The sequence below is a fragment of the Mya arenaria genome, chromosome 4 (genome assembly GCF_026914265.1).
Source record: "Mya arenaria isolate MELC-2E11 chromosome 4, ASM2691426v1".
NCBI classification, from domain to species: Eukaryota; Metazoa; Mollusca; class Bivalvia; order Myida; family Myidae; genus Mya; species Mya arenaria.
The window spans coordinates 78,185,452-78,211,545 of record NC_069125.1 but is presented as its reverse complement, the minus strand read 5'-3'; the positions used below and the strand labels follow the sequence as shown (position 1 = coordinate 78,211,545).

The 26,094-nt window shown below is 38.9% G+C and overlaps 1 protein-coding gene across 1 annotated transcript; it reads right to left on the bottom strand.

Annotated features, from left to right (window-relative positions):
• Nucleotides 1-369: 369 nt before the first annotated feature.
• Nucleotides 370-20,296, bottom strand: LOC128229762 (uncharacterized). Its single transcript, XM_052941580.1, has 5 exons — nucleotides 20,236-20,296; nucleotides 9,090-9,498; nucleotides 8,212-8,280; nucleotides 4,226-4,337; nucleotides 370-4,009 (listed from the first exon to the last, which is right to left on the bottom strand). The coding sequence occupies exons 2-5, from the start codon at nucleotides 9,495-9,497 to the stop codon at nucleotides 1,092-1,094; spliced, it is 3,507 nt and encodes a 1,168-aa protein (XP_052797540.1). The 5' UTR covers nucleotide 9,498; nucleotides 20,236-20,296; the 3' UTR covers nucleotides 370-1,091.
• Between the last annotated feature and the right edge of the window lie 5,798 nt (nucleotides 20,297-26,094).

The following is a 26,094-nucleotide window of genomic DNA, read 5'->3' as shown; positions in this document are numbered from 1 at the left end:
TTGGTGCCCCTATTATATACACTATATGTGACGTCAGACATATGAAACATATTTCAACAATAGCAGGTTGAGCTAAGTTATCTAAAATGTGAACATTTCTCGTCGGGATTTAAAAACGTATGGATAATTCAGTAAAAACTGTCGGAAACTGCTTCTCAACCAGTATCGGATACGCTCTGGGAATTTTGTGATACGCTCTGGGATATGTGTTAATGAATTTGTGTCCTTTAAGTCCTCTATGAATTTTAATTTGAAACAAACTTATAAACCTTTATGCCCAAACAAGGTTCAAAAAGGGTTCAAACATATTGACAGTATTTAACATGTAACCATACACTAATAAAGGTATGAAAAGCACAATAGTTAACACCGGTTTTAAAACTATATTTTGAAATAAGTAACTATAACTATGAATCTTTTTTTAAATGACATTGTGATCGTACACATTGTCGGACGAGTTTGTGTTTATCTTTTATTAAAACTGAACAAATGAAATGATCGGTACGCTACAATTTATTGTTTAAATGTATTGTTTGTTTTTTTGCATTTTCCATTAAAAACTGAAATGTAGTATCAGAAAGTTGGTACACATTCGTGATCGTGACCGTGACGTACACATTTGCTGTAGGAACTTGTGTACTAAACCAACATGTGTCCGTAATTCGCACACTTAACCGCAGGATATAAGAATGCAGTTCATAACAACCAGTAGTATTAATAAATTTATACAATAATTGATAAGTAACGTTTAAAACAGCATTTAAAATTTGCATGACGAATCCATTCCAGCGAAGTAAATTTCAACACAGCACTGTTCTTTTCAAGGTCAAAACAGACAATTTCAAATCCTTTACATTAGCAAAAATATACAACATCTCGTTTTGTTTTAAATATCGAAGACAGCACAAAGACCTATACTCGATGATGTTTGTCAAAATATTACCTTCACGACTTTAAAAGTTATCCACTCTGACATTTCAAGACACTATCCCAGCATCTAGTACAGATGTATTTTATTCTTATATAACTAATTTTAATAACAACAAACTTAAAACTACAATCCATAATGCATATTTTTTATAATCCAGCCTTTATTCAAAATCGCCTTCGTCATCATCGTCTTTATCGTGATAGTTGTCGTTGTCGGTGTCTCCAGCACGTGAGACTTTTGTAGCGGAAGAATCTTCATCATCGTCATCGCTTATCTCGCCAAAGTCGGATTTTATCCCTTGCTTTAAACCTTGGATAGTAGTCAAGTCCTTCGGTGTTAGATTCAGACTGTCTGTGATAGACACGTCCTTGTTGTTCGGCATACTTTTCACACGATCAAATATTGCTGGATGAGCGTCGATTAAAAGCAGTTCAATCAAACGGCGGTTGCAATGATCCTCGTGACTTTTGTTTCCTTTCATGCGTCTCAGGATATGGAAAACTGTGTCTCCTCGTTTCGTGACCATCAGTGGATCTGCGTTGTGTTTGTTAAGCAATATATTTACAGCGTTAACATTCCCTTTTTCGCACGCAACATGCAGAGGTGTCCGACCGTACTTGTCCAGCGCATTAACGTCCACTTCTGCAGCTAATTTGGCTACAAGTTTTATATTTCCCTTGTGAATTGCCGCATGTAATGGCGTGTATCCCTGTTTCTGAGGCATTGTTTTGTCCGCATATTGCAACAGCATTCGCATTGCAGTCTTCTTGCCTGCCATAATAGCATAGAACAACGGGGTTTGACCAAAGAAATCCTTTACGTTTGGATTTGCCTTCTCATCGATTAGCAGCTGGATCAGCTTCCTGTCGTTCTTCCAAACTGCAACATGAAACAGTGACATGCCTTTGATAAACGATTTCTTGCCATATGATGCAATCCGCAGATTGTCCTGACTTTTGTCATGCTTCAGAAGGACCCTGACTGTTTCAAAATGACCTCTGATGGCTGCCAGAAATATCGGATAATGACCACGATGGTCCTTGATCTTTACGTTTGCACCTTTGATCAGGATTTTTTGGACGATTCTATCCATTCCAAGATCAGCAGCGATATGAAGAGGCGACCTCTTAAATTTTCCACCCTTCGCGTCTAATGGCGAATTATGGTCAATGAGAAGTTGGATAATTTGGTCATGCTTATAGATAACTGCCTTGTGCAGTGCCGTCAGGTTCTTATCATTTTTCACGGACGGATCAGCGCCATGATGCAACATGCATTTCACTGCATAGGTAAAGCCCTTTCTTGCTGCAACAATCAACGGATAATTCCCATTAACGGCGTTTCCTTTGTCATTGATATCTATACCTTGGTATTCAACTATTGTATCGAGAACCTTGTTTGAATCAAACGTGCTTCCTCTTTTATGCATCGCTACATAGATTGTGTCTCCTGAAACTTTCGCTCCGTGGTTTAGAAGTAATTCCATCATACCAATATCACCGGAATGTGTTGCCAGTAGTAGTGGATCGACTTGGTTCTTTGGAAAAACTTCTTGCTCAATCAATTCTTTCGCCAACACACTGAGCCCACTGTATAGCGTGTAACCCGGTAGGTACATGACCATTTCTGTCATTTTGATCCCGTAGTCGAGGAAGTAGCCGGTCATTTTCATTACAGGAACGTTGAAAAGATCCTGATCGAGATGCTTTTCCCGGATGTACCTGATGAATATCTCCACGAAACCTTCGTCTTTAAATGCGCTGTGTTTAAGTATACCAAAGTCAATGTCACTGAGTGCATCAACGGTGTTCGAGCGGGGACCTTTACGCTGAAGCTGTTGGAATTCTTGGTGTGGTGGCTCCTTTGCCACGAGGTTGCAGTCTTTGCGACCGATCATTTTTGCAAACTTTTCACACAGAGCTTCATAATCACTCTGTTTTACTACAACACGAAGCTCGCCCTTTCCGGCTTGTGCGATTGTTACGCGTTCCATCAGGAAATCTCTCGGGCATAATTCAATGCATTCCAGGGGTTTGTGACTTCCAAGGACTACCCCAACCATGTCCCCGTTTACGTTGTGACTGAAGGTGTACTCCCCAGAACGATCGATCAATAGCAACAGGTCATTAACATGGCTTTTCAAAGATGACTTTAATGTTTCCAGAAACGAGTTAGTAACATCAATACCAAAACAGTTGGCAACATATTTCACATGGTCGGACACTTTTTTAGCATTTTGTAAATCGTGTTCTTTCATTCTCATGTCTTGTTTTGCCCATACAGCCACCAAAGCCAAGAACTTGTGGAACAGCTCTTCATCTCTGCCTTTGTATAACTCGTCAATATATGTCTTGAAGTGTATTTCTGGTTTGCTGAAAAAAGCAGGACCCAGTTTTATCAACGCTTCACTACCGACGAACAAGGTTGCACATTGCGGAAACCCAAACACAAAGTCAGCTCTTCGACCTTCTTGCAAATTCATAACTCCCTGTGCGTTTCTTACACACTCTTCATACTTTATACGGTGAGTGTTAATCATGTCTTCAGAATTGTTTTTCTTTGCCCTCGACACAAGAATGTCTTTTTTTTCGTCAAATGACATGTATATTGTTGACGACAAGAGCAAAACATATCCCACCTTGTCATCAAATATTGTGGGCTTGTCCAGTTCCTCCAAAGCCTCCTCTTTAATGTAGTGTCTGGTGGTAATTATGATTCTCAAACGTTTCTGCTTCGCAGCTCTTTCCATCTCAGGCAGATAACGTTCCCAATCAGCAAGAAGTTTCTGATTAAGTGCACCGCCTCCAAAGATATCGTCCACAATGACCGTATTAAACAGCTTTAATGACCAATCCACTTTTCTCCAGTCTAGTGCATCCTCCAGATTCAGACAGTTTTCTGGCTTTGTGCCATCTACTAGGGCCAGCCTGGCTGCCATGGCAGTTTTCCCCTCCCCAGGATGGCCAGTTAGCACGATGAAATGTTTCTCTTTTAACAAACGGATAGCGTCTTGAAAACGGGCTGTTTCCACATAGAATGGATCCTTACGGCTCTCCTCAAAGAACCAAATAGTATTCTCTGTAAAAATAGTAAATGTTTTAATAAGGTACATATTTCTGCTAAAATAAAAAAAAATCGTAAGACTGGCAAGAATTATTTTATGAGTATATTTATCAAACTGACAAATCTTAATGCATTAAATACTGGTGAATTGGCACATGCGTTTAAACATATATGTTTCAATAAAGTTTTTATAAATGTACATCGTGCACCAAGTCATTTAAAGTATCATACCTCGGAGGCTTTTCATTTCGGGTGTCACAATGTCGAGAGTCTTTGTCACCAGTTCCTTTATTTCAGCTTTCAAATTGTGCATCCCACATGTCTGGCCAAGTATTACCATCGCCTGATGTGAACATAAAAGGAACTTATTACAATTTGATTTATATCACGGTGGATGAGTAGCCCTAGCGAGTCGGAAACAACAACCCAATATGACAGTACTTACGTGTACAAAATATACAATTTTACATGATATTTCTGCTTATTATTTCGTCTAATTATTAACTATAAATGATAATTAATATTGATTGTAATCCTCACATGTATTATCCAACCAATAAACATGTGATAATCACCAGGTTCGATTGTAAGCAGTACAATTTGTTTTTGAAATGAAAAGGCTTGCTCAGAAAGGAATGTTTGTATAAGGCATAACAACATTAAACGATAATTTAATTTAGGAACTAGAGGTCTATAACAAATTAAAAATTATTTTACGAATCGTGAAATATACGGTTTAATGATGGATTATATTAATATCATGTATTTTGAATCTCAAATTGGGGCAAATGTGTATTGCTTTGTTGTTGTAGGCTGTTAGGTGCAGGCCTAAAAACTTAAGTACCGAAAATCAAATCAGGTATCGTCAGATCTACTTTTTGTCATATGACATGTTGAAATAATTATTGCGCAGGAGTAACAAAATGAGAAGTATGGTGTTATGCGAACTAAATAGAGCAGACAAAAAGACCACTTCATTTAAGTAATTTTAAAGATGCAACTTAAATTTGAATTTTAAGGCAAGCCACATGATAAATATTTGTGAGAAACTTGGGGGAAGAAATAATTATAAAAAAATACGCAGAAAAAGGGAAATGTGTTTACTTAACAACGCTGCCTTTCTTTACGTTCTCGAAATAGAAAAATAATCGTTCTCATTCAATATCGGGCTTCGCTTAACTTACTTAACACTTACAATAAACTTCAAATAATGTAAATATATACAAGTACATAGGTGTATCACTTAGCTAGTTGTATTAAAAAGTATATTATATTTTTCTTAGGTAATGTTGGTGGTGTGTAAGCTTATTCATACTGGCACTCGGGCCTTGCCCATTCGGCGAGTGCTCTGATTTTGGCCAACCCAAAATATGTTTTTCGATTCGATTTTCATTGTTACTGTTGTCGCGCCTACAGCCTTTCAACGCTTTCATTATAGGGTGTTTGGGGTTTAATTTATCGACAGCTTTGGTCATTTACATGCGTTGTCAGTTCATACATGATCGACATCTGCCAGTGCAATCCTCGGTTTCACTACCAGAAATATGTTATAATGCATTACCCGTCCAGTCGCCTGTTTGTCAGCTCTCTTTTAGACTGTTACATGTATAACAAAAACTACATGCTTTTATTAGGATGTTATTCAAGGGTAAAGCATAAATATAGCATAAATCACTCAAGTCATCAGATTTAAGGCCAAAACCCTCTTTCGGAACATTTGTCACTTGTTCAAATGTTTTTGTTCTTTCTTCGAAATGTGTGATAAATGCAAGAGACACTCCATACATAGATTTGTTTGTTTACGCATTAATAACCAACTGTGCCAAAAGTTATCTTTTCATCGATATATTTCATTTGAAATTTATTATTTTTCTTACGGCAACGAAATTCAACATATCCGACAATACACACTATTGACAACCACGTGTGCTAGTTAATATTACAGGTATTATCGCATCGTTGGTTGATGTAAAATCTAAAATGAAAAAAAAAACACCAACACAAATATCGTTACAATGACAGTGCACATGGAAACTATAGTTTGTGCCTAGTAAGTGGGGAAAATAATATGCATTTGGCGTAGTCTAAAATCCTCTATATTTAATAAATGTTTTCATGGAGTGTATATTTGTCAATTATCATCCAATTAGGGAAAATGATGTCGAGAACTTAAGACATGGCTAGTACAGTGAATCCTTTTTCAGACGTAGAGCATTTGCATAAAAATAATTCAACAACGTCGTCGTGATGATTGTGTCACAATACTTTTCTGCTAATTACTTAATTGCGGTACAAAGTAATATTAAAGCACAGTTAATAGTGATAAATAAAAAAGTAAAACCACAACACGTGGTACGTTCAATAACTTGTAATCTTTAACTGAGAATTCCAAATATCAACACTGTGATTAGAATGGTTGTAGAGCGCACGTCGACACGACTATCGCCAGAACATAGAAAGGATATATTTCATGCAGTATCTGCGATAAAAAGTACAGTACCATTTCGAAATTAAACGAGAAAGACGTTCGTCAAATGCTTTGACAAAGAGAAACTTGACTAACAACTAAAGAAACTCGGTTCAGATATTTGCTATTTGAGGTTTACCAGCCAAATTATTAAAATAGTGTTGTTTAAACCCTGCTATTGCCTGTGTGCTTTCTTCTTTACTACCAGTTTCCTAATGTGTTAAACCCAAGTACCACAGTTAAGTTGAAGTCTTCAGACCTGGACATGTCTATACTCGTTAAACTGATACTTCATTGTTTCAAACTTAGGTTATTTATAACAGAAACCGGTCAAACCCTTACCGTCCCTGTGAAAAAGCATTGTTTACGTCTAACTTCGGCTACTATATCCGGTGTACGTTGATTCACTGTGTATATTTGCACAGCCAATGTTCCGTTGTTAATTTGTGACAATAGGGGAAATAAAGAGTAACTCCGAAATTGTTTCATTTATAAATTTCAAATTAGATAAAATTTACGTTTCGTAAAATACATAAGTATCTGAAATAATGAAAGCTACCGTATGCTCGCTTTAGCATTATGTATGTATACATTAACATACGAGCAATTTATATCAAAAAAGAAGAATAAAAACTACCAAAATTAAAACACACACCAAAACAAAATCTGTCACAGGAAAGTAGAAAATGCCGACAAGGCATTGTCAGACAGTAGCCATGTGTTTTAATATACTACAAATCAGAATGTATCCCCATTCATTAAACAATTGGTATAAAACCCCATTCTTTAAATGTGACCTTGCCCTTTGAACTGAAACCATTTAGGAAATGTTTGACACAAAATTACTTTAAAAGTTATGGGGAAAAAGTAAATGAATTTAAACAATTTGTGAAATACCATGACTAGTTACAGAGCTATGGGGGAGACATCAACATTATCTATGAAATGCACATTCGGCTCTATTGACCTCCAAGTTTCACCTTTGCGATGACAGCAATGCACGTTTCCTGGCGCTCGACAATCGTGTGACGTTTGATTGAAAGCACATGATAAGTAGAAATTATCACTTGTATAAAACTATTTCTGTGGGATCCGGATTTTGAATACTGACATCTAAGTGTGACAAAGTCTAGAGGTGAACGCACACATTTCATACGCAACACACCTTCTTTTAATGGCTTAAGATTGTCCCTATAGTTTTCCCTGCATTACAAATGTGTGAATTTAGATTAAATTCCTATTGATAGTATATTATATTTGTTAAGATAGTTAGTATTTAACTTTTGTGGAACATAATTGTTACCTCCAAATGTTACTTTCAATCCAACCTTTTATGCGAAACACATCTTACCATGGTGCTTTATTTTAGTTTGGTTTACTATTGTTTTATTGAATTTCCATTAAAGTTAAAAAGTTATGGTCGTGACACCAAGTTACGCTATGGAATCCAAATAGTAAAACATTGACCAAGTGTAACCTTAACCTATTAAGCACACATTCTATACGAGACATACTTCCCGCTGTTCTTTGAAGTTTGATTGAATTTCATACATAGTTATATGAACACGAATTAGTCCTATGAAAAATATGAATCATTGACCCAATAGTGTTACATTGCCCTTTGCCACAACTGCACTTAACGGACAGTGTCATACTTTGGGCTCCCTTCGGAGGCCCCAAAACAAGAAAAATATCCAACAAGATTACAGACTGCCAAATAATGTAATGCAATAATAGCAATGGAACTTACATTTTCCAACAGACGCCAGTTGTCTTCGAACTCCCTTTGGTCCAAATAAGCAACATGCTTATGCTGCATCTAAAATTTTAGATTGTGTAGATAATATCCTTTTGTTTAAATGGTTCGTTTACATTATTTTATTTTAGCTCGATAGCTTATTACAGTATGTGTATACCACGTGATAAATTGCGTCATAAATGTTACGTCGGAAAGCAGTATTTTGCTTTGAATGAAGACTTTAAACAAAGATATTCACTTTACTATTTCTTCACCATTTAATGAAACATAGCGCAGTCTACTCCGCTAGTCCCGCCTTCTTGATTTAACCAAAGTTTGATTGAGAGTTTAGTTTTTTCACTTCGACAAACCTTTTCGCAGAACCGCTGCCTGATAGAGCACTGTTAAACCATTATTTTGGAAACAGGTTTGTCGAAATGCTTGAAGAAACTAATCACCTAATCAAACTCCGGTAATAAAGCGAAGGCGGGGCCTTTTAATCCGCATAGACTGCCATTTTTTCATTTAAAATGGAATAGAAAAAGAAAAAAGCTATCTTTAAACAAAGTTTTCATTTCAAAATATTGCCTTCCGAAATAGCATATATGACGTAATTTATCACGTGGTATACATACACTGTGCATCGATTCCAATTTCCCCAAGCATTTAAGCCGTATTTTGTAATGAATATATAATCGATGATTCCGCAAGAACACACAATATATAACAATAGTGTCTATTATGTTTGCTAAAATAATAAAAATTTCGGTAAAAACTAAAACATATATTATTTTTCCAATCAAATGATGAAGTTGAACATCATCATTTTCACTAGAAAGGATGTACTTATTTAAATGTAATCACACGCATGTATTTAGTCCAAATGCTACCTTGTTTCGGAGATTCCTTATCCGCACGATGCTTGCAATGACAGGAGGCATGGTGTTCGTTATGTTGGTGTTGTCGTTCTCCTTCCATATGGGATCGTTTGACTTCAACTTGCTCAAGTTGCAGATGTTTCTGAGTAGAAGAATCAGCAGACTGACGTCAAACTTTTTCGAGTCTGGATTAGGATTGAGCAGATTGTATTGGTCGTTTGAAAGTATACCATTATTTTTCAAATTTTCAATCTCGCCTTTGTGTTTTCTAAGTTCATGGAGTAAATTGTTTGGGGTGATAATGGAGTCGAACATGGTCCTGAGTACGTCGCCAGCCTTCATGAGGAGAAGGTGGAGACGCAGATAGTACTGCTCATTTTGGGTCCCGTCTATTGATCCCGGCGTCACTGCAGCTAACATCCTGAAGCATAGCAAACTTGCCTTTGTAACCCAGTCATGATGAAATATAACAAGACAAAACTACTCTACATTCAACTCAACAATAAACTCTTTCACCAAGTAAACGGTATCCTGGAGTCTAGGGATAAACGAGTCCAGTTAATATAACATTGGTTTTGGTTACTACAGAAATATCAGCAAAAACGGGACAGTTCATTTATTGGAAGGGTTTTAAAACTATCGAAATAAGACCCAGTGGATCCCGGGGATTTAGACAAACTGCAAATCCTGCTGCGGTATCTATACAACACAAACTTCATAATGGCAACACAATTCATTATCGATCTTATCATATTTAATCAATCCTGTTGAAAAGAGAAATTTGTAATGAAATGCTGCACTTCAAATGAAGCTTTACCTGTCTTTTAGTATACTTTATATTTGTGACGTATTCCATTGTTCTTAATACCAAATGAAGATGTCACTGAGGTTTGCGCATAGAAAAGGAAATTGTTCATTGCTGTATGCCCCTGAGAGAGTAGAAAAAATACAGCTTAAACTTATTTTTTTTCGTATTAAGCGAATAAGGCATTTTGCACTTGTTATTTATCCGTTGAAATTTTATTAAAAAGATGATTACTCGGAAAATTTACCAAATTAATCATTTACATGTACATTTAATATGTGTACAAGCACAAAACCATTTTGATTTGCTTAAGAGATTCGCATGATTAGTATCTTTTCTATTGGTTTGACAGTGTCCAATAAGTTGGCAAAAGCGCCATGAAATTCATGATTTGGACGTCGTTGTTTAAGAAGTAAGTGAATCGCCCCGAACCTGTCCATTATGTCAGCGTGCCTCGGACTGCTCCTTCTCGACAAAATGGACAGTTTTCGCCCTTTCAGCCTTACTCAAAGTTTTCTTTGCATTTAACGACGTTTTAGGAATCATTTCCTACTTATTACCTATAGAAAGTAACGTATTCTGTTTCACCGTAAAATGTCTTGACTTTTGTGAGACAAACAGCGAAACCAACCTTTTACAAGTATTTCAAGAACACTCCAACTTCCTATCTAGACGATCAACGCTATCGATTTAAAAGTTTTGGAAAAATCAACTTTTTACCGGACGAAAGGACACAACCTCGGCAGAATAAAGTGTTAAATGAATCACAATGAACTACCCTTGACCAAACATCATTGACACGAATGATTCCACTTCATTATGTATCGTTTACGCGTTTTTTTTACCAGGTTTTTACCGAACACCATGTTATTAGAATGGGGATGTCTTTTTATTTTTTGGCTTGGAACGAGCAATTTTTTTCTGCGAAAATCCATGGAAACCAGTTATATAAGACTGCTGAAAAAAATAAATCGCAGATTTTAATATATAAGTTCAAAAATTGATGTCTATGCATTTTTCTTAAACCGTTAATAACAGTTTAAGCCTTAAAACACTTTTGTCAGCAATCTTATATCATTGGTTTGCAGATATTTACCCAATAAAGTTGCTCCTTTCAAAACAAAAATAAAAAAGTTGTAAAAATGGTATATCTGTGAGAGTGCAGCTTTAAAGAGCAAATCTTGGTGAGGAACCGCGGGGAATAGATAATTTTAGATAAAAACAATAGTTTACACTTAATTCCTCCTTCTGTTCTCTTTTCTGGGAAAACATAGTCAACAAACCTATCAACCGACCGACCCACACTCCATCTACCTGGGTCGAGGCAAGGTAAACATAGACTATTTAAAGTCTAGCTAAACCATTATGCATCTATATATAATTCTTATCTTAGTCTACATTTCCCAATGAAATGGAAAAAAAAAACACCTGTCATTCTCGGAAATTTCGCTTATATTTAAATATTTCTTTTAGTAAAATGCGTAACAACATTCATATGATTATTTTCAGTCTAAAGTCTGTCGTTACATGTTTATGTATTTTAAGTTTCACTCATGTCTAAACATTCCTTTTTTAAAAAATGTATTTCCCTCATATTTGAACATTTCTTTTTGTTAAATGTATACTGAAGTTTGTTGTTACATATATATGTATTTTAATTTCATTACTTTAATGTTTAATATTCTCGTTTTTTTTGTGATTACCTAGATTCATTAAGGTAAGATTGCTATGTTTTTATCAATGACAGTTTTTAACATCCTTAATAAAGTCTGGATAAGAAGGTGCTAGTATGTTTTTTTTTTACATGAATACTATGGAACGCCGGAATTCACCATTCCGGAGATCATACTTCATTGTCTATCGTTCAGTGTCTCTTGTTCAGTGTCACTCGATCAGTTACGTTCAGTGGCATTCGTTCAATGACTCTCATTCAGTGTCTCTTGTTCAGTGACTCTCATTCAGGGACTCTCGTTCAGTGTAATTCGTTCAGTGACTTTAGTTCAGTCACTCTAGATCAGTGTCGCTCGTTCAACGACTCTCGTTCAGAAACTCTAGTTCAGTGTCTCTCGGTCAGTGTATCTCGTTCAATGTCCCTAGCTGAGTGTCTCTCGTTTAGTGTCATTCGTTCAGTAAGTCTGGTTCAATGTCTCTCGTTCAGTACCTTTAGGTCAGTGTCAATCGTTCGATGACTCTTGTTCAGTGTCTCTCGTTAAGTGTTTAGTATTCTTAATTTAGTTACGTTCAGTATCATCCGTCCAATGACTCTCGTTTACTGTCTCTCATGTTCAGTTTCTCTCACTCAGTTACTTTTCATTCTCTCGTTCTGTAATTCTAGTTCAGCGTCTCTCTTTCACCTACTATTGTTCAGTGTCTCTCGTTCAATAACTTCGTTCTGTGTCCTGCGTTCTGTGTTTCTCGTTCAGTGTTTCTCGTTCAGTGTCTCTCGCTGAGTCTCTCTCGTTCAGTCTCTCGCGTTAAGTGTCTCTTGTTCAGTGTCTATTGGTCAGTGCCTCTGGTTCAGTGTATCTCGTTCAGTGTATCTCGTTCAGTGTCTCTCGTTCAGTATCTCTCTTTCAGTGTCTTTCGGTCAGTGTCACTCATTCAGTGCCACTCGTTCAGTGTCTCTCGTTCAGTGTCTCTCGTCCAATGTCTCTCGTCGAGTGTCTCTCGACCAGTGTCTCTCGTTCAGTGTCACTCGTTCAGTGTCACTCGTTCAGTGTCTCTCGTTCAGTGTCTCTCGTCGAGTGTCTCTCGTCGAATGTCTCTCGACCAGTGTCTCTCGTTCAGTGTCACTTGTTCAGTGTCTCTCGTCCAGTGTCTCTCGCGCACTGTCTAGTCCAGTGTCTCTGGTTCAGTGTTTCTCGTCCAGTGTCTCTCTTTCAGTGTCTCTCTTTCAGTGTCTCTCGTTCAGTGTCTCTCGTCCAATGTATCTCGTTCAGTGCCTCTTGTTCAGTGTTTCTCGTTCCGTGTCACTCTTTCAGTGTCACTTGTTCAATGTCTCTCGTTCAATGCCTTTCGTCAGTGTCTTGCGTCCAGTGTCTTCTGTTCAGTAACTCTAGTTAAGTACCTCTAGATCACTGTCACTCGTTCAAATACTCTTGTTCAGTATCTCTCGTTAAGTGTCTCTCGTCCAGTGACTCTCGTTCAGTGTATCTCGTTCAGTGTATCTCGTTCAGTGTCTCTCGTCCAGTGTCTCTCGTCCAGCGTCTTTCGTCCAGTGTCTATCGTCCAGTGTCTCACGTCCAGTTACTCTTGTCCAGTGTCTCTCGTTCAGTATCTCTCGTCCAGTTCCTCTCACCCAGTGTCTCTCGTTCAGTGTCCCTCGTCTTAGTGTCTCTCGTCCAGTGTCTCTCGTCCAGTGTCTCTCGTCCAGTGTCTCTTGTTCAGTGTCTCTCATCCAATGTCTCTCGTCCAATGCCTCTCGTCCAGTGTTTCTCGTCCAATGTCTCTCGTCCAGTGTCTCTCGTCCAGTGTCACTCGTTCAGTGTCTTTTGTTCAGTGTCTCTCGTCCAATGTCTCTCGTCCAGTATCTCTCTTTCAGTGTCTCTTTAACAGTGTCTCTTTAACAGTGTCTCTCTGTCAGTGTCTCGCTTTCAGTGTATCTCTTCCAGTGTCTCTCGTCCAGTGTCTCTCTTTCAGTGTCTCTCGGTCAGTGTCACTCATTCAGTGTCACTCGTTCAGTGTCTCTCGTTCAGTGCCTCTCGTTCAGTGTCTCCCGTCGAGTGTCTCCCGTCGAGTGTCTCTCGACCAGACCAGTGTCTCTCGTTCAGTGTCACTTGTTCAGTGTCTCTCGTACAGTGTCTCTCGCGCACTGTCTCTAGTCCAGTGTCTCTGTTTCAGTGTCTCTCGTCCAGTGTCTATCGTCCAGTGTCTCTCTTTCAGTTTCTCTCTTTCAGTGTCTCTTGTTCAGTGTTTCTCGTCCAATGTCTCTCGTTCAGTGTCGCTCGTTCAGTGTTTCTCGTTCCCTGTCACTCTTTCAGTGTGTCTCATTCAATGTGTCTCGTTCAATGACTCTCTTTCAATGCCTTTCGTCAGTGTCTTGCCTCCAGTGTCTTCTGTTCAGTAACTCTAGTTAAGTACCTTTAAATCACTGTCACTCGTTCAAAGACTCTTGTTCAGGATCTCTCGTTAAGTGTCTCCCGTCCAGTGACTCTCGTTAAGTGTATCTCGTTCAGTGTCTCTCGTCCAGTGTCTCTCGTCCAGTGTCTTTTGTCCATGGTCTCACGTCCAGTGTCTCTCGTCTAGTGTCTCTCGTTCAGTATTTCTCGTCCAGTGTCTCTCGTCCAGTGTCTCTCGTTCAGTGTCTCTCGTCCAGTGTCTCTCGTCCAGTGTTTCTCGTCCTGTGTCTCTTGACCAGTGCCTCTCGTCCAGTGTCTCTCGTTCAGTGTCTCTCATCCAATGTCTCTCGGTCAGTGTCTCTCGTTTTGTGTCTCTCGTCCAGTGTCTCTCGTCCAGTGCCTCTCGTTCAGTGTCTTTCGTTAAGTGTCTCTCTTTCAGTGTCTCTCGTCCAGTATCTCTCTTTCAGTGTCTCTTTAACAGTGTCTCTCGTCCAGTGTCTCTTGTCCAGTGTCTCTCGTTCAGTATCTCTCGTCCAGTGTCTCTCGTTCAGTGTCTCTCGTTCAGTGTCTCTCGTCGAGTGTCTCTCGTCCAGTGTCTCTCGTACAGTGTCACTCGTTCAGTGTCTCTCGTCCAGTGTCTCTCGCGCACTGTCTCTCGTCCAATGTTTCTGGTTCAGTGTCTCTCGTCCAGTGCCTCTCGTCCAGTGTCTCTCGTTCAGTGTCTCTCATCCAATGTCTCTCGGTCAGTGTCTCTCGTCCAGTGTCTTTCGTCCAGTGCCTCTCGTTCAGTGTCTTTCGTTAAATGTCTCTCGTTCAGTGTCTCTCGTCCAGTATCTCTCTTCAGTGTCTCTCGTCCAGTGTCTCTTGTCCAGTGTCTCTCGTTCAGTATCTCTCGTCCAGTGTCTTTCGTTCAGTGTCTCTCGTTCAGTGTCTCCCGTTCAGTGTCTCTCGTCGAGTGTCTCTCGTCAAATGTCTCTCGTCCAATGTCTTTCGTTCAGTGTTTTTCGTTTCGTGTCTCCCGTCTAGTGTCTCTCAATCAGTGTCACTTGTTCAGTGTCTCTCGTACAGTGTCTCTCGCGCACTGTCTCTAGTCCAGTGTCTCTGTTTCAGTGTTTCTCGTCCAGTGTCTATCGTCCAGTGTCTCTCTTTCAGTTTCTCTCTTTCAGTGTCTCTTGTTCAGTGTCTCTCGTCCAATGTCTCTCGTTCAGTGTCTCTCGTTCAGTGTTTCTCGTTCCCTGTCACTCTTTCAGTGTGTCTCATTCAATGTGTCTCGTTCAATGACTCTCTTTCAATGCCTTTCGTCAGTGTCTTGCCTCCAGTGTCTTGTGGTTCAGTGTCTCTCGTCCAGTGTCACACGTCCTGTGTATCTCTTTCAGTGTCTCTCTTTCAGTATCTCTCTTTCAGTGTCTCTCTTTCAGTGTCTCTCTTTCAGTGTCTCTCGTTCAGTGTCTCTCGTTCAGTGTCTCTCGTCCTTGTCTCTCGTCCAATGTCTCTCGTTCAGTGTCCTTCGTTCAGTGTTTCTCGTTCCCTGTCACTCTTTCAGTGTCTCTCGTTCAATGTCTCTCGTTCAATGACTCTCTTTCAATGCCTTTCGTCAGTGTCTTGCCTCCAGTGTCTTCTGTTCAGTAACTCTAGTTAAGTACCTTTAAATCACTGTCACTCGTTCAAAGACTCTTGTTCAGGATCTCTCGTTAAGTGTCTCCCGTCCAGTGACTCTCGTTAAGTGTATCTCGTTCAGTGTCTCTCGTCCAGTGTCTCTCGTCCAGTGTCTTTTGTCCATGGTCTCACGTCCAGTGTCTCTCGTCTAGTGTCTCTCGTTCAGTATTTCTCGTCCAGTGTCTCTCGCCCAGTGTCTCTCGTTCAGTGTCTCTCGTCCAGCGTCTCTCGTCCAGTGTTTCTCGTCCAGTGTCTCTTGACCAGTGCCTCTCGTCCAGTGTCTCTCGTTCAGTGTCTCTCATCCAATGTCTCTCGGTCAGTGTCTCTCGTTTTGTGTCTCTCGTCCAGTGTCTTTCGTCCAGTGCCTCTCGTTAAGTGTCTCTCGTTCAGTGTCTCTCGTCCAGTATCTCTCTTTCAGTGTCTCTTTAACAGTGTCTCTCGTCCAGTGTCTCTTGTCCAGTGTCTCTCGTTCAGTATATCTCGTCCAGTGTCTCTCGTTCAGTGTCTCTCGTTCAGTGTCTCTCGTCGAGTGTCTCTCGTCCAGTGTCTTTTGTCCATGGTCTCACGTCCAGTGTCTCTCGTCTAGTGTCTCTCGTTCAGTATTTCTCGTCCAGTGTCTCTCGTCCAGTGTCTCTCGTTCAGTGTCTCTCGTCCAGTGTCTCTCGTCCAGTGTTTCTCGTCCTGTGTCTCTTGACCAGTGCCTCTCGTCCAGTGTCTCTCGTTCAGTGTCTCTCATCCAATGTCTCTCGGTCAGTGTCTCTCGTTTTGTGTCTCTCGTCCAGTGTCTTTCGTCCAGTGCCTCTCGTTCAGTGTCTTTCGTTAAGTGTCTTTCTTTCAGTGTCTCTCGTCCAGTATCTCTCTTTCAGTGTCTCTTTAACAGTGTCTCTCGTCCAGCGTCTCTCGTCCAGTGTTTCTCGTCTAGTGTCTCTTGACCAGTGCCTCTCGTCCAGTGTCTCTCGTTCAGTGTCTCTCATCCAATGTCTCTCGGTCAGTGTCTCTCGTTTTGTGTCTCTCGTCCAGTGTCTTTCGTCCAGTGCCTCTCGTTAAGTGTCTCTCGTTCAGTGTCTCTCGTCCAGTATCTCTCTTTCAGTGTCTCTTTAACAGTGTCTCTCGTCCAGTGTCTCTTGTCCAGTGTCTCTCGTTCAGTATCTCTCGTCCAGTGTCTCTCGTTCAGTGTCTCTCGTTCAGTGTCTCTCGTCGAGTGTCTCTCGTCGAGTGTCTCTCGTACAGTGTCACTCGTTCAGTGTCTCTCGTCCAGTGTCTCTCGCGCACTGTCTCTCGTCCAATGTTTCTGGTTCAGTGTCTCTCGTCCAGTGCCTCTCGTCCAGTGTCTCTCGTTCAGTGTCTCTCATCCAATGTCTCTCGCTCAGTGTCTCTCGTTTTGTGTCTCTCGTCCAGTGTCTTTCGTCCAGTGCCTCTCGTTCAGTGTATTTCGTTAAGTGTCTCTCGTTCAGTGTCTCTCGTCCAGTATCTCTCTTTCAGTGTCTCTTTAACAGTGTCTCTCGTCCAGTGTCTCTCGTTCAGTATCTCTCGTCCAGTGTCTCTGGTTCAGTGTCTCTCGTCCAGTGTCACACGTCCTGTGTATCTCTTTCAATGTCTCTCGTCAAATGTCTTTCGTTCAGTGTTTTTCGTTTCGTGTCTCTCGTCTAGTGTCTCTCGTTCAATGTCACTCGTTCAGTGTCTCTCGTTCAATGTCTCTCGTTCAATTACTCTCGTTAAGTGTCTCTCGTTAAGTGTCTTGCGTCCAGTGTCTTCTGTTCAGTACCTCTAGTTAAGTACCTCTAGATCACTGTCACTCGTTCAAAACCTCTTGTTAAGTATCTCTCGTTAAGTGTCTCTCGTCCAGTGTCTCTCGTTCAGTGTCTCTCGTCCAGTGTCTCTCGTCCAGTGTTTGTCGTCCAGTGTCTCTCGTCCAGTGTCTCTCGTCCAGTGTCTTTCATCCAATATCTCTCGTCCAATGTCTCTGGTCCAGTGTTTTAATCGTCCAAAGTCTCTCGTCCAGTGTCTCTCGTTAAGTGTCTCTCGTTCAGTGTTTTTCGTCCAGTGTTTCTCGTTCAGTGTCTCTCGTCTAATGTCTCTCGTCCAGTATCTCTCTTTCAGTGTCTCTTTAACAGTGTATCTCGTCCGGTGTCTCTCTGTCAGTGTCTCTCTTTCAGTGTCTCTCGTTCAGTGTATCTCTTCCAGTGTCTCATGGCAGTGTCACTTGTTCAGCGTCACTTGTTCGGTGTCACTTGTTCAGTTTCACTTGCTCAGTGTATCTCGTCCAGTATCTCTCCTCCAGTATCTCTCGTCCAGTGTCTCTCGTCCAGTGTCTCGCGTTTAGTGTTTCTTGTTAAATGTCTACCGTTCAGTGTCTCTTGTTCAGTGTATCTCGTTCAGTGTTTTTCTTTCAGTGTCTCTCGGTCAGTGTCACTCATTCAGTGTCTCTCGTTCAGTGCCTCTCGTTCAGTGTCACTCATTCAGTGTCACTCATTCAGTGTCTCTCGTGCAGTGTCACTCGTTCAGTGTCTCTCGTTCAGTGCTTCTCGTCCAGTGTCTCTCGTCCAGTGTCTCGCGTTTAGTGTTTCTTGTTTAATGTCTACCGTTCAGTGTCTCTTATTCAGTGTATCTCGTTCAGTGTTTCTCTTTCAGTGTCTCTCGGTCAGTGTCACTCATTCAGTGTCACTCGTTCAGTGCCTCTCGTTCAGTGTCACTCATTCAGTGTCACTCATTCAGTGTCTCTCGTGCAGTGTCACTCATTCAGTGTCACTCGTTCAGTGTCTCTCGTTCAGTGCCTCTCGTTCAGTGTCACTCATTCAGTGTCACTCATTCAGTGTCTCTCGTGCAGTGTCACTCATTCAGTGTCACTCGTTCAATGTTTCTCGTTCAGTGTCACTCATTCAGTGTCACTCATTCAGTGTCTCTCGTTCAGTGTCACTCATTCAGTGTCTCTCGTCGAGTGTCTCTGGTTCAGTGTCTCTCGTCCAGTGTCACACGTCCTGTGTATCTCTTTCAGTGTCTCTCTTTCAGTATCTCTCTTTCAGTGTCTCTCTTTCAGTGTCTCTCTTTCAGTGTCTCTCGTTCAGTGTCTCTCGTTCAGTGTCTCTCGTCCTTGTCTCTCGTCCAATGTCTCTCGTTCAGTGTCCTTCGTTCAGTGTTTCTCGTTCCCTGTCACTCTTTCAGTGTCTCTCGTTCAATGTCTCTCGTTCAATGACTCTCGTTCAATGCCTTTCGTCAGTGTCTTGCCTCCAGTGTCTTCTGTTCAGTAACTCTAGTTAAGTACCTTTAAATCACTGTCACTCGTTCAAAGACTCTTGTTCAGTATCTCTCGTTAAGTGTCTCTCGTCGAGTATCTCTTGTTCAGTGTCTCTGGTCTAGTGTCTCTCGTTTTGTGTCTCTCATCCAGTGTCTCTCGTTCAGTGTCTCTCGCCCAGTGTCTATTGTTGATTGTCTCTTATACAGTGTCTCTCGTTCAGTGTCTCTTGTTCAGTGGCTCTCGTTCAGTGTCTCTCGTTCAGTGTCTCTTGTTCAGTGGCGTTCGTTCAGTGTCTCTCGTTCAGTGTCTCTTGTTCAGTGTCTCTCGTCCAGTCTCTCGTTCAGTGTCTCTTGTTCAGTGTCTCTCGTTTAGTGTCTCTTGTTCAGTGTCCCTCCTCCAGTGTCTGTCGTTCAGTGCCCCTTAATCAATTTATCTCGCTTAGTGTCTTGTAAAGAGGCTCGCGTGCAGTTGTCTCGTTCTGTCCGTCTCGTTTCGTGTTTCTTGTTAGGCCCTAACATTGCGCCTTTAAACAATTTTTGACCAATGAGCTTGTCTCTGTGCTTTTCATTTTATTGTTAAGACCCTGATACTTTTGTGAATCTTTATTATTACTTTCGCAAGAAAATAAGGTTTATGAAATATCACTTAAACAAAGAGTAGACAATCTTTGTGTATCGGAATTTTTGAAAGCTTTCGAAACCGTGCCTCACGATGTGTTTAAAATCTAACAAAATCTGCCACATCAGTCTATGCTGATAAAACGATAAAATACATAAGCCATCCTATGCTCTTTGGTGAATACAAACCAAATAATATCTATAAGAAAAAGATTAAATGCTCATTGGAGAATACAAACCAATTTGTATCTATAAGAAAAACCAAACGTTTCATTCACCGAAGCGAAGCAACGTCTTTGTCAGCTGTTATACATGTATAGGCGCTGCTGCTGCCCGCGCACATTATGTATAGACACATTCGAAGCGAACATTATAGCCAGCACCATCACCATCATCAACAACAACAGCTGCAGCAGCAACAAAAACAGCAGCAAAAGCTGCAGCAGCAGCAGCCAAAACAACAGCAGTATCGGCTCCACCGGCAAAACAAAGAATCCTAGGGAAATTCTTACTTTTTGCACAAACTATCAAAATAGGTTAATCTAACGAAAAAATGTGCCGTCGATACGGAATAATTTTGTGTTATTTGTAAGATAATACTACATGTATATAGTAGAAATAAATATGATTTATCTTTATTTATGTTCAATTTCAATGTCACTTGAGAGTATCGTTATTAAACGAAACCAGATTGATGATAAACACAGCATTAGAGAGTAAATAAATATTTCTAGGGAATACTAAGATGTCTGCTGAGGTGTTGGAATAAAAAGACAGTAAAACAAACCTTATAAAAGTATCTCAGCGACACTCCAACTTCCTCAATGTCAAGGCGATATCGATTTGGGTTTTTCGGAAAATTCAACTTTCGTTTTAATGACAAAAGGAGACAACTCAAAAAGAGTCAAGTCTTAACTAAGCCACAATGTAGTCCCATTATGGCATACGAACGGTGCGCACGTATGTGTTATTGTGTATTTTTTCGGATGGCTACGACAAAGTAATAAGAACACCAACAGTTTTGGTTACATGTCTATTGCCTCAGTTCCGACAGCAGAGAAGTAACGCAATTCAACTCTCTGACTGTGGTAGTACTCCAAAGTAGTGTTGCTATGTAACTAGATAATGACACCATCTCTCACTCCATGAATGTATTAAATGAAACAAATTAACACAATATTTACCTCAATATCACTTTAAAACTTTTTTTTTGACTTCATGTTTAGACCACGATTTTAACGCACTTTTCTAATGACCATTCTTGTGGTTTCGTCGGACTTTGTAGTGCATAAGATTTTTTTCAGGTTGAGTCTTACTTTTTAAATAATGACTGATAAGTAGTATAATGTAAATTACCTCTGTTAACTTGTATTGATATATTTTGTACAACGCAATTATGTGTTTATGTAAAATAGTCGTTCTATCAAATCAGAAAAGTTTCAAGTTTCAAGTTTTTATTTGAATTTCGGTGTTTGTAGATTAATTAAGTCCTAAATGATCAGTGCTTAAATGCATAAACAAATTATTATCTACGGCAATTATTGGTACGTCATTATTTTGTGCAAAAGTCGCACAATCGATTCACTTGTAGTAGCCACAGACGTGTTTTTTTTCCAGGTTGGCTACATTGTAATACATGCAGAAAGCGATGACTTATAATAATACACATTGATTATCTATTAACCGAAATCAAATCGACAAATTAAACTAGAGGACGGGTCAGCACAGGACAATCAACAACGACGTACGCGTGTAAATCAGAAATCTAACTCTGTAGTGGTAGTTACAATAGTTATTCAAGAACCGAACCTCAAAGGCTTTAACAATTTTTCCGGCAGTTTTTCCAACGCACATACAAGCAAATTTATTAAAATTACAGAATTGATGAGTTAGAACTAGATTGAACAATAACATTATCGATAATTTAAAAATGAGCGACCCTCATTTCGTCTGAATAAAACTTGCATTATCCTGTTTTTATATTGACTAAAACTGAAACATGTTTATTTAATGCATTTCCTTGCTGAATTGCCATCGTCAAAAATTATGTCAATTAATCGTTCGTGTATTTGGAAGTGTATGCAAACTGGACGTAACTAGAATTCCGCGAAACGGATGTATCGCCTCTTGGAGGCTCCTATCACATTTTAGTAAATGTCAACATGGTCAACATTGCAACTTAATGATGTATTTCATCAGGATTAGTTCGAGGAGGGCACCCCTATATAAAAGGTCCATTTCAAACAAATATGTTGGCACGAGATACATGCAGTTTCAATGCAACCATGTAGGTGGGCGAAAGTTTAATGCAGTTTAAATCCAAACGTGTATGTTTGCCAGAGCTTCAAAAAGTTCCAATGCTTGCTGTAGATTGGCACGGGCTTTCTGCAGATCCAATGCAAACCTTCAGATCGACATAGGTAGTTCAGAAGTTCCGCTGCCATATGTATGGGAACAGTTTAAAACAAAGTTGCTAAGCCAGCGTTTTCTTGCAAGAAAGATTGATGAAAGAACAAAAGATATCCTCGGTGACCAGGAATTTGTGACAGAGTTCAAAGACATCCCTAAAACCTCTTCAAATGTTGACAGGAATATGTCGAAACAGTGTTATCACGTAGAAGTAGATACCAAGATCACTGTAAATGCGTTCGGTGCTGTCATTGATGCTTTTGCCGTTACACATAATTATGTCCTTCTTCTTGTAAGTCAAAAGGGGGTTGGAAGCAGAAAAATGGATGATACCTTGTACAAGAAGAACAGAAATGTGTACATGAACTTAGATTCTTAGCGGTAAATAAAACACACGATAATAGACAGATCAAGTGTTTACGTTTTGACGGGATATGACAAAATGACCTCTTTCTCAGTTTTTAGGGAAAAAATGTTGGCAACTGGGGCAAATGTTACGTGATGAGTTGTAGTTTTATGTATTATTGAAAAAATAGTTAGAGCACAACATATGCAAAATATAATTGTATGTTTATTGTCGCCAACAAAACGATGGTGACGTCAGCTATAAACTGACGCCAGTATTATCTCATCATGTGTTCTTTTTATTCTAGTATATTGCTTTATCATAGCAAAATAATTTAAAGTGACATTTTCGCTGAACAATCACAACACGTTTTACCAGTGCAAACAAACAGAAATACCATTTTATTTTGCAAACGAAACATACTAAAAGCATAATACTAATCAAGTTGAATATTTTTCATCTATCATATTTGAGTTAATAAAGACCATGCAAATTCTAGAAAGCAATGGAAGGTCTATATAAACTGCATTACCTTCCAAAGCAGATAGGCAAAGCGAAATGTTTTACATTTAAGAGCACAAACTTCATCAAATGAACGAAAATTTGTAAAGACGGGTTAGACTCGGTTAATTATAAAAGTGAAAAGAGTTGATTTGTGATGAAAACCTAAATTCTGATTCGATGACCATTAGATGAGGCGATGATGACGATATTTTGATTGTTTTTAGTTTGTACATGCATGCCAATTGTCAAGAAATATTTTGCTTGTCCATTATCTTTTTTACAAAACATGCATTTTCTATGTTTTGTCATTGAAAAGGAGACATTTAGAACTAAACGTAGCCTTTAAGAAAAAAATATATTTTTATTTAAAAAAAATTAAAGGAAATATCTTTAATAAGGGTTTAAAATCTGGCCAGAATGTTTTGGCTGGTAAATCGCAATTAATGTTGAATGTTTTGTTCAACTGCGCTTGAGTAAATATCCACATAAAGCTTCTAAAACTCAAACGAGGTAGAAATATATTCAGGAAGTGGTAGTCCAATGATTATAAAGTCATCAAAAATTACAAAAATGAAAACAACACTCTAGCGGTAACGATTTAAAACAATCGCAGATAACACACGATATATCAGTTGCATTTTGAATAAAAGGCCCTTTGTTCAACATATTTCTTTAGTTTTGCGATAATTTACATACAGGTATCCGAATAAAGGGAAAAGAAAGAAAACATAACAACCTTTAAATATTTAATTTGCAAAATACACTATGGATCATTTAAAAAAAGGTCTAGAAAGTCGAGAGTATACTTTCTTTTGTCTCAGAGTAATAGTATGAAAGGCTAAATGTGTATTGTTATTGGACAAATTTTGACTTTGTTAATTATACAAATATAATTCGTAAACATCAATCTCAGAACGAGGCTGCAAGTCCCACGCTGGCGTATATCGTCATTTAACCGGGACAATACGAAATTCCCCGATCTTATTTTGCATTGTTTACAAATATGAACGAAGTGGAATTGATACAATTCGATATTTTGTTTAAAATATATCGCTTTTTGGGGGATATATTCTGAAAATGGGAAAATCAGAGGCTAATTTGTGGAATAATAAGTGTCCGTCGCGTGTACCGAATACGACAAAGAAAGGTAACAGAGCCCCGGCTATTACGTTAGTGAATAATAGTTTACTTCAATTCTTTAAGGTTCATTTTGGTATTCGAATATTCGATCGAAAGAATTACCGAATATTCGAATATCAATTTTGCCATTCGTTTGCATCACTAATTATTTCAGCATGTAGTACTATATTCAAGCATTTAACCAATATGAACATAGTCAAATGCTATTTGAAAATAACATGAGTTTAGAAAATACCGTAATCATACGCCATTAAAGTAACCTTGAAATTGAAAATATGTAAACAACATGCAAGCTTAGTATTTTCAACTACTATTAGCTCTTATATTACACCAAAACATTGCAGATTTACCAAAATACAACCTAACATATTTTCGAAAGAAATACCACATGAATGTAAATCCTTCTACCTCGATGATGTAATATAAATAATAACCTGTGTGATGTTGGGGAGTGCTTAATTTGATTTCGTCTATACATAAATTTCTACCTCGGAACAATAATAAGTTAGCGGAGCATTACCGTGCGATCACTGTCATGAAGATTAATTACAAAGATTTTCTCTTATATACACGCTAGTCATTGAACCCAATCCTTGATAACATGGTTCGATATAGTAACTTCACCAACTGCCCTCGTAATTGAAATCATACATTTCAATAACTTAGGTTGTAGGTTCAGTAACCATTACTATTACATCACACCATCCCGCAACGTTTTAAGAAAGTGAAATGCTACCCGCTCTTCATCGGAATAAAACACGCACTGTTTTGTGCAAAAGCTAGGTTAATTTCATTGCAAATGAACGTTTCATTTTTCCATTACGGAATGCATGATCACTGAAAAAATACTAATCGAATGGAAATAAAGCAGCGATAATGATTTTTAAATAAAATACCATGGGATTGAAACTTAAACATATATATATATATATATATATATATATATATATATATATATATATATATATATATATATACTACCGGCTATTTTCATCCTGACACTTAGCATTATCTGTTGAAGGGTCATATCTTAGTAGGACTTATTTAGGTTCTTTTGTGTATATTTAAATACAACTGAAGTCCTCGCTTATCAGTTCAGCGAAGCGAAATTTCGGCAGAGGAAATGTTTCGCCACTCGCAGCAGATTCTAAATATGATTTGTTAAGCGTGTTTTTGTCGTTCTTGTTGTTTCTTAATATAGCGAAAAAGTTACCAACAGTAAATTTCGGTCCCGCGACTCTGGCCCACTTTAATGGGGGACACCGGGGCAAAACTTCGCCTAGGGCACAAAATCCGCCTTTACAAGATCAGAAAGTGTTTAAGGTTTCTGAAAATCAAACGTTTTGGCCCTAACCTCGGCCCCCACCCTGATATTTTGATTAGTTAAAACATAAATGATAACTCTACCTATCAGTTTTTGAGACTGCTGCCTAAAACACGTGCCAATACCGATATAATCCGGTCACCGCAATGACTAGAAACCGTTGCCGTGATAAAACGAGGAGTAATTCCTTAAAAAAACTATTAAACATTATAATACCCTATTAAAAGTATTTTGGTGAATGTTTTCCTTGCATAAAAACTACTATAACCATACATGCGATTATATATTATATGCGAGTATAATGTTAAAATGAGTGATAACAATTTCAGCTTTTTATCATGATGTGTTTGTGTGACAAGATCGTAAAACGACATATTAAGAGTCACCAATTATCTTTGCAAATATATTTTTCATTCCTTTTTTATAAAGAATATTCTTGGAAATCTTAAACTCCAGAAACTCCTTCTCGATTTAGAAAATAATCGAAACTTTCCTTAGCTGTAATAACCGATAAAACCGTTGACAAAAATAATCCGCTATGGATTATCATCGTGATAAACATATCTGTCATTGTAAGTAGAGCAAATAATGATTTATGATATATCTAATTAACGATATAAACAATCGGTTAACATAATGCCAAGTTGTTCTCTTATGGGTACTTTTAATAAAGTTTGCTCGCAAATGCGAAACTTTGCCTGTCCTCATTTATCTCCATTCATTATCAATTAATCATCATGTTGTTTGCCACATAAAACGAGTTCCTAATAACCAGGAATAGCAGGCATTCTCATGACATGTAGTTGGTCAATTAGAAGGAAGTGAAATGATGCTGTCGAGTACTGAAAATAATACAGGTAAACGAGAGTTGTGTCGATAGAAAATGGATGCTGCCGAAAGCATGTATGTGTCACAATAATGCA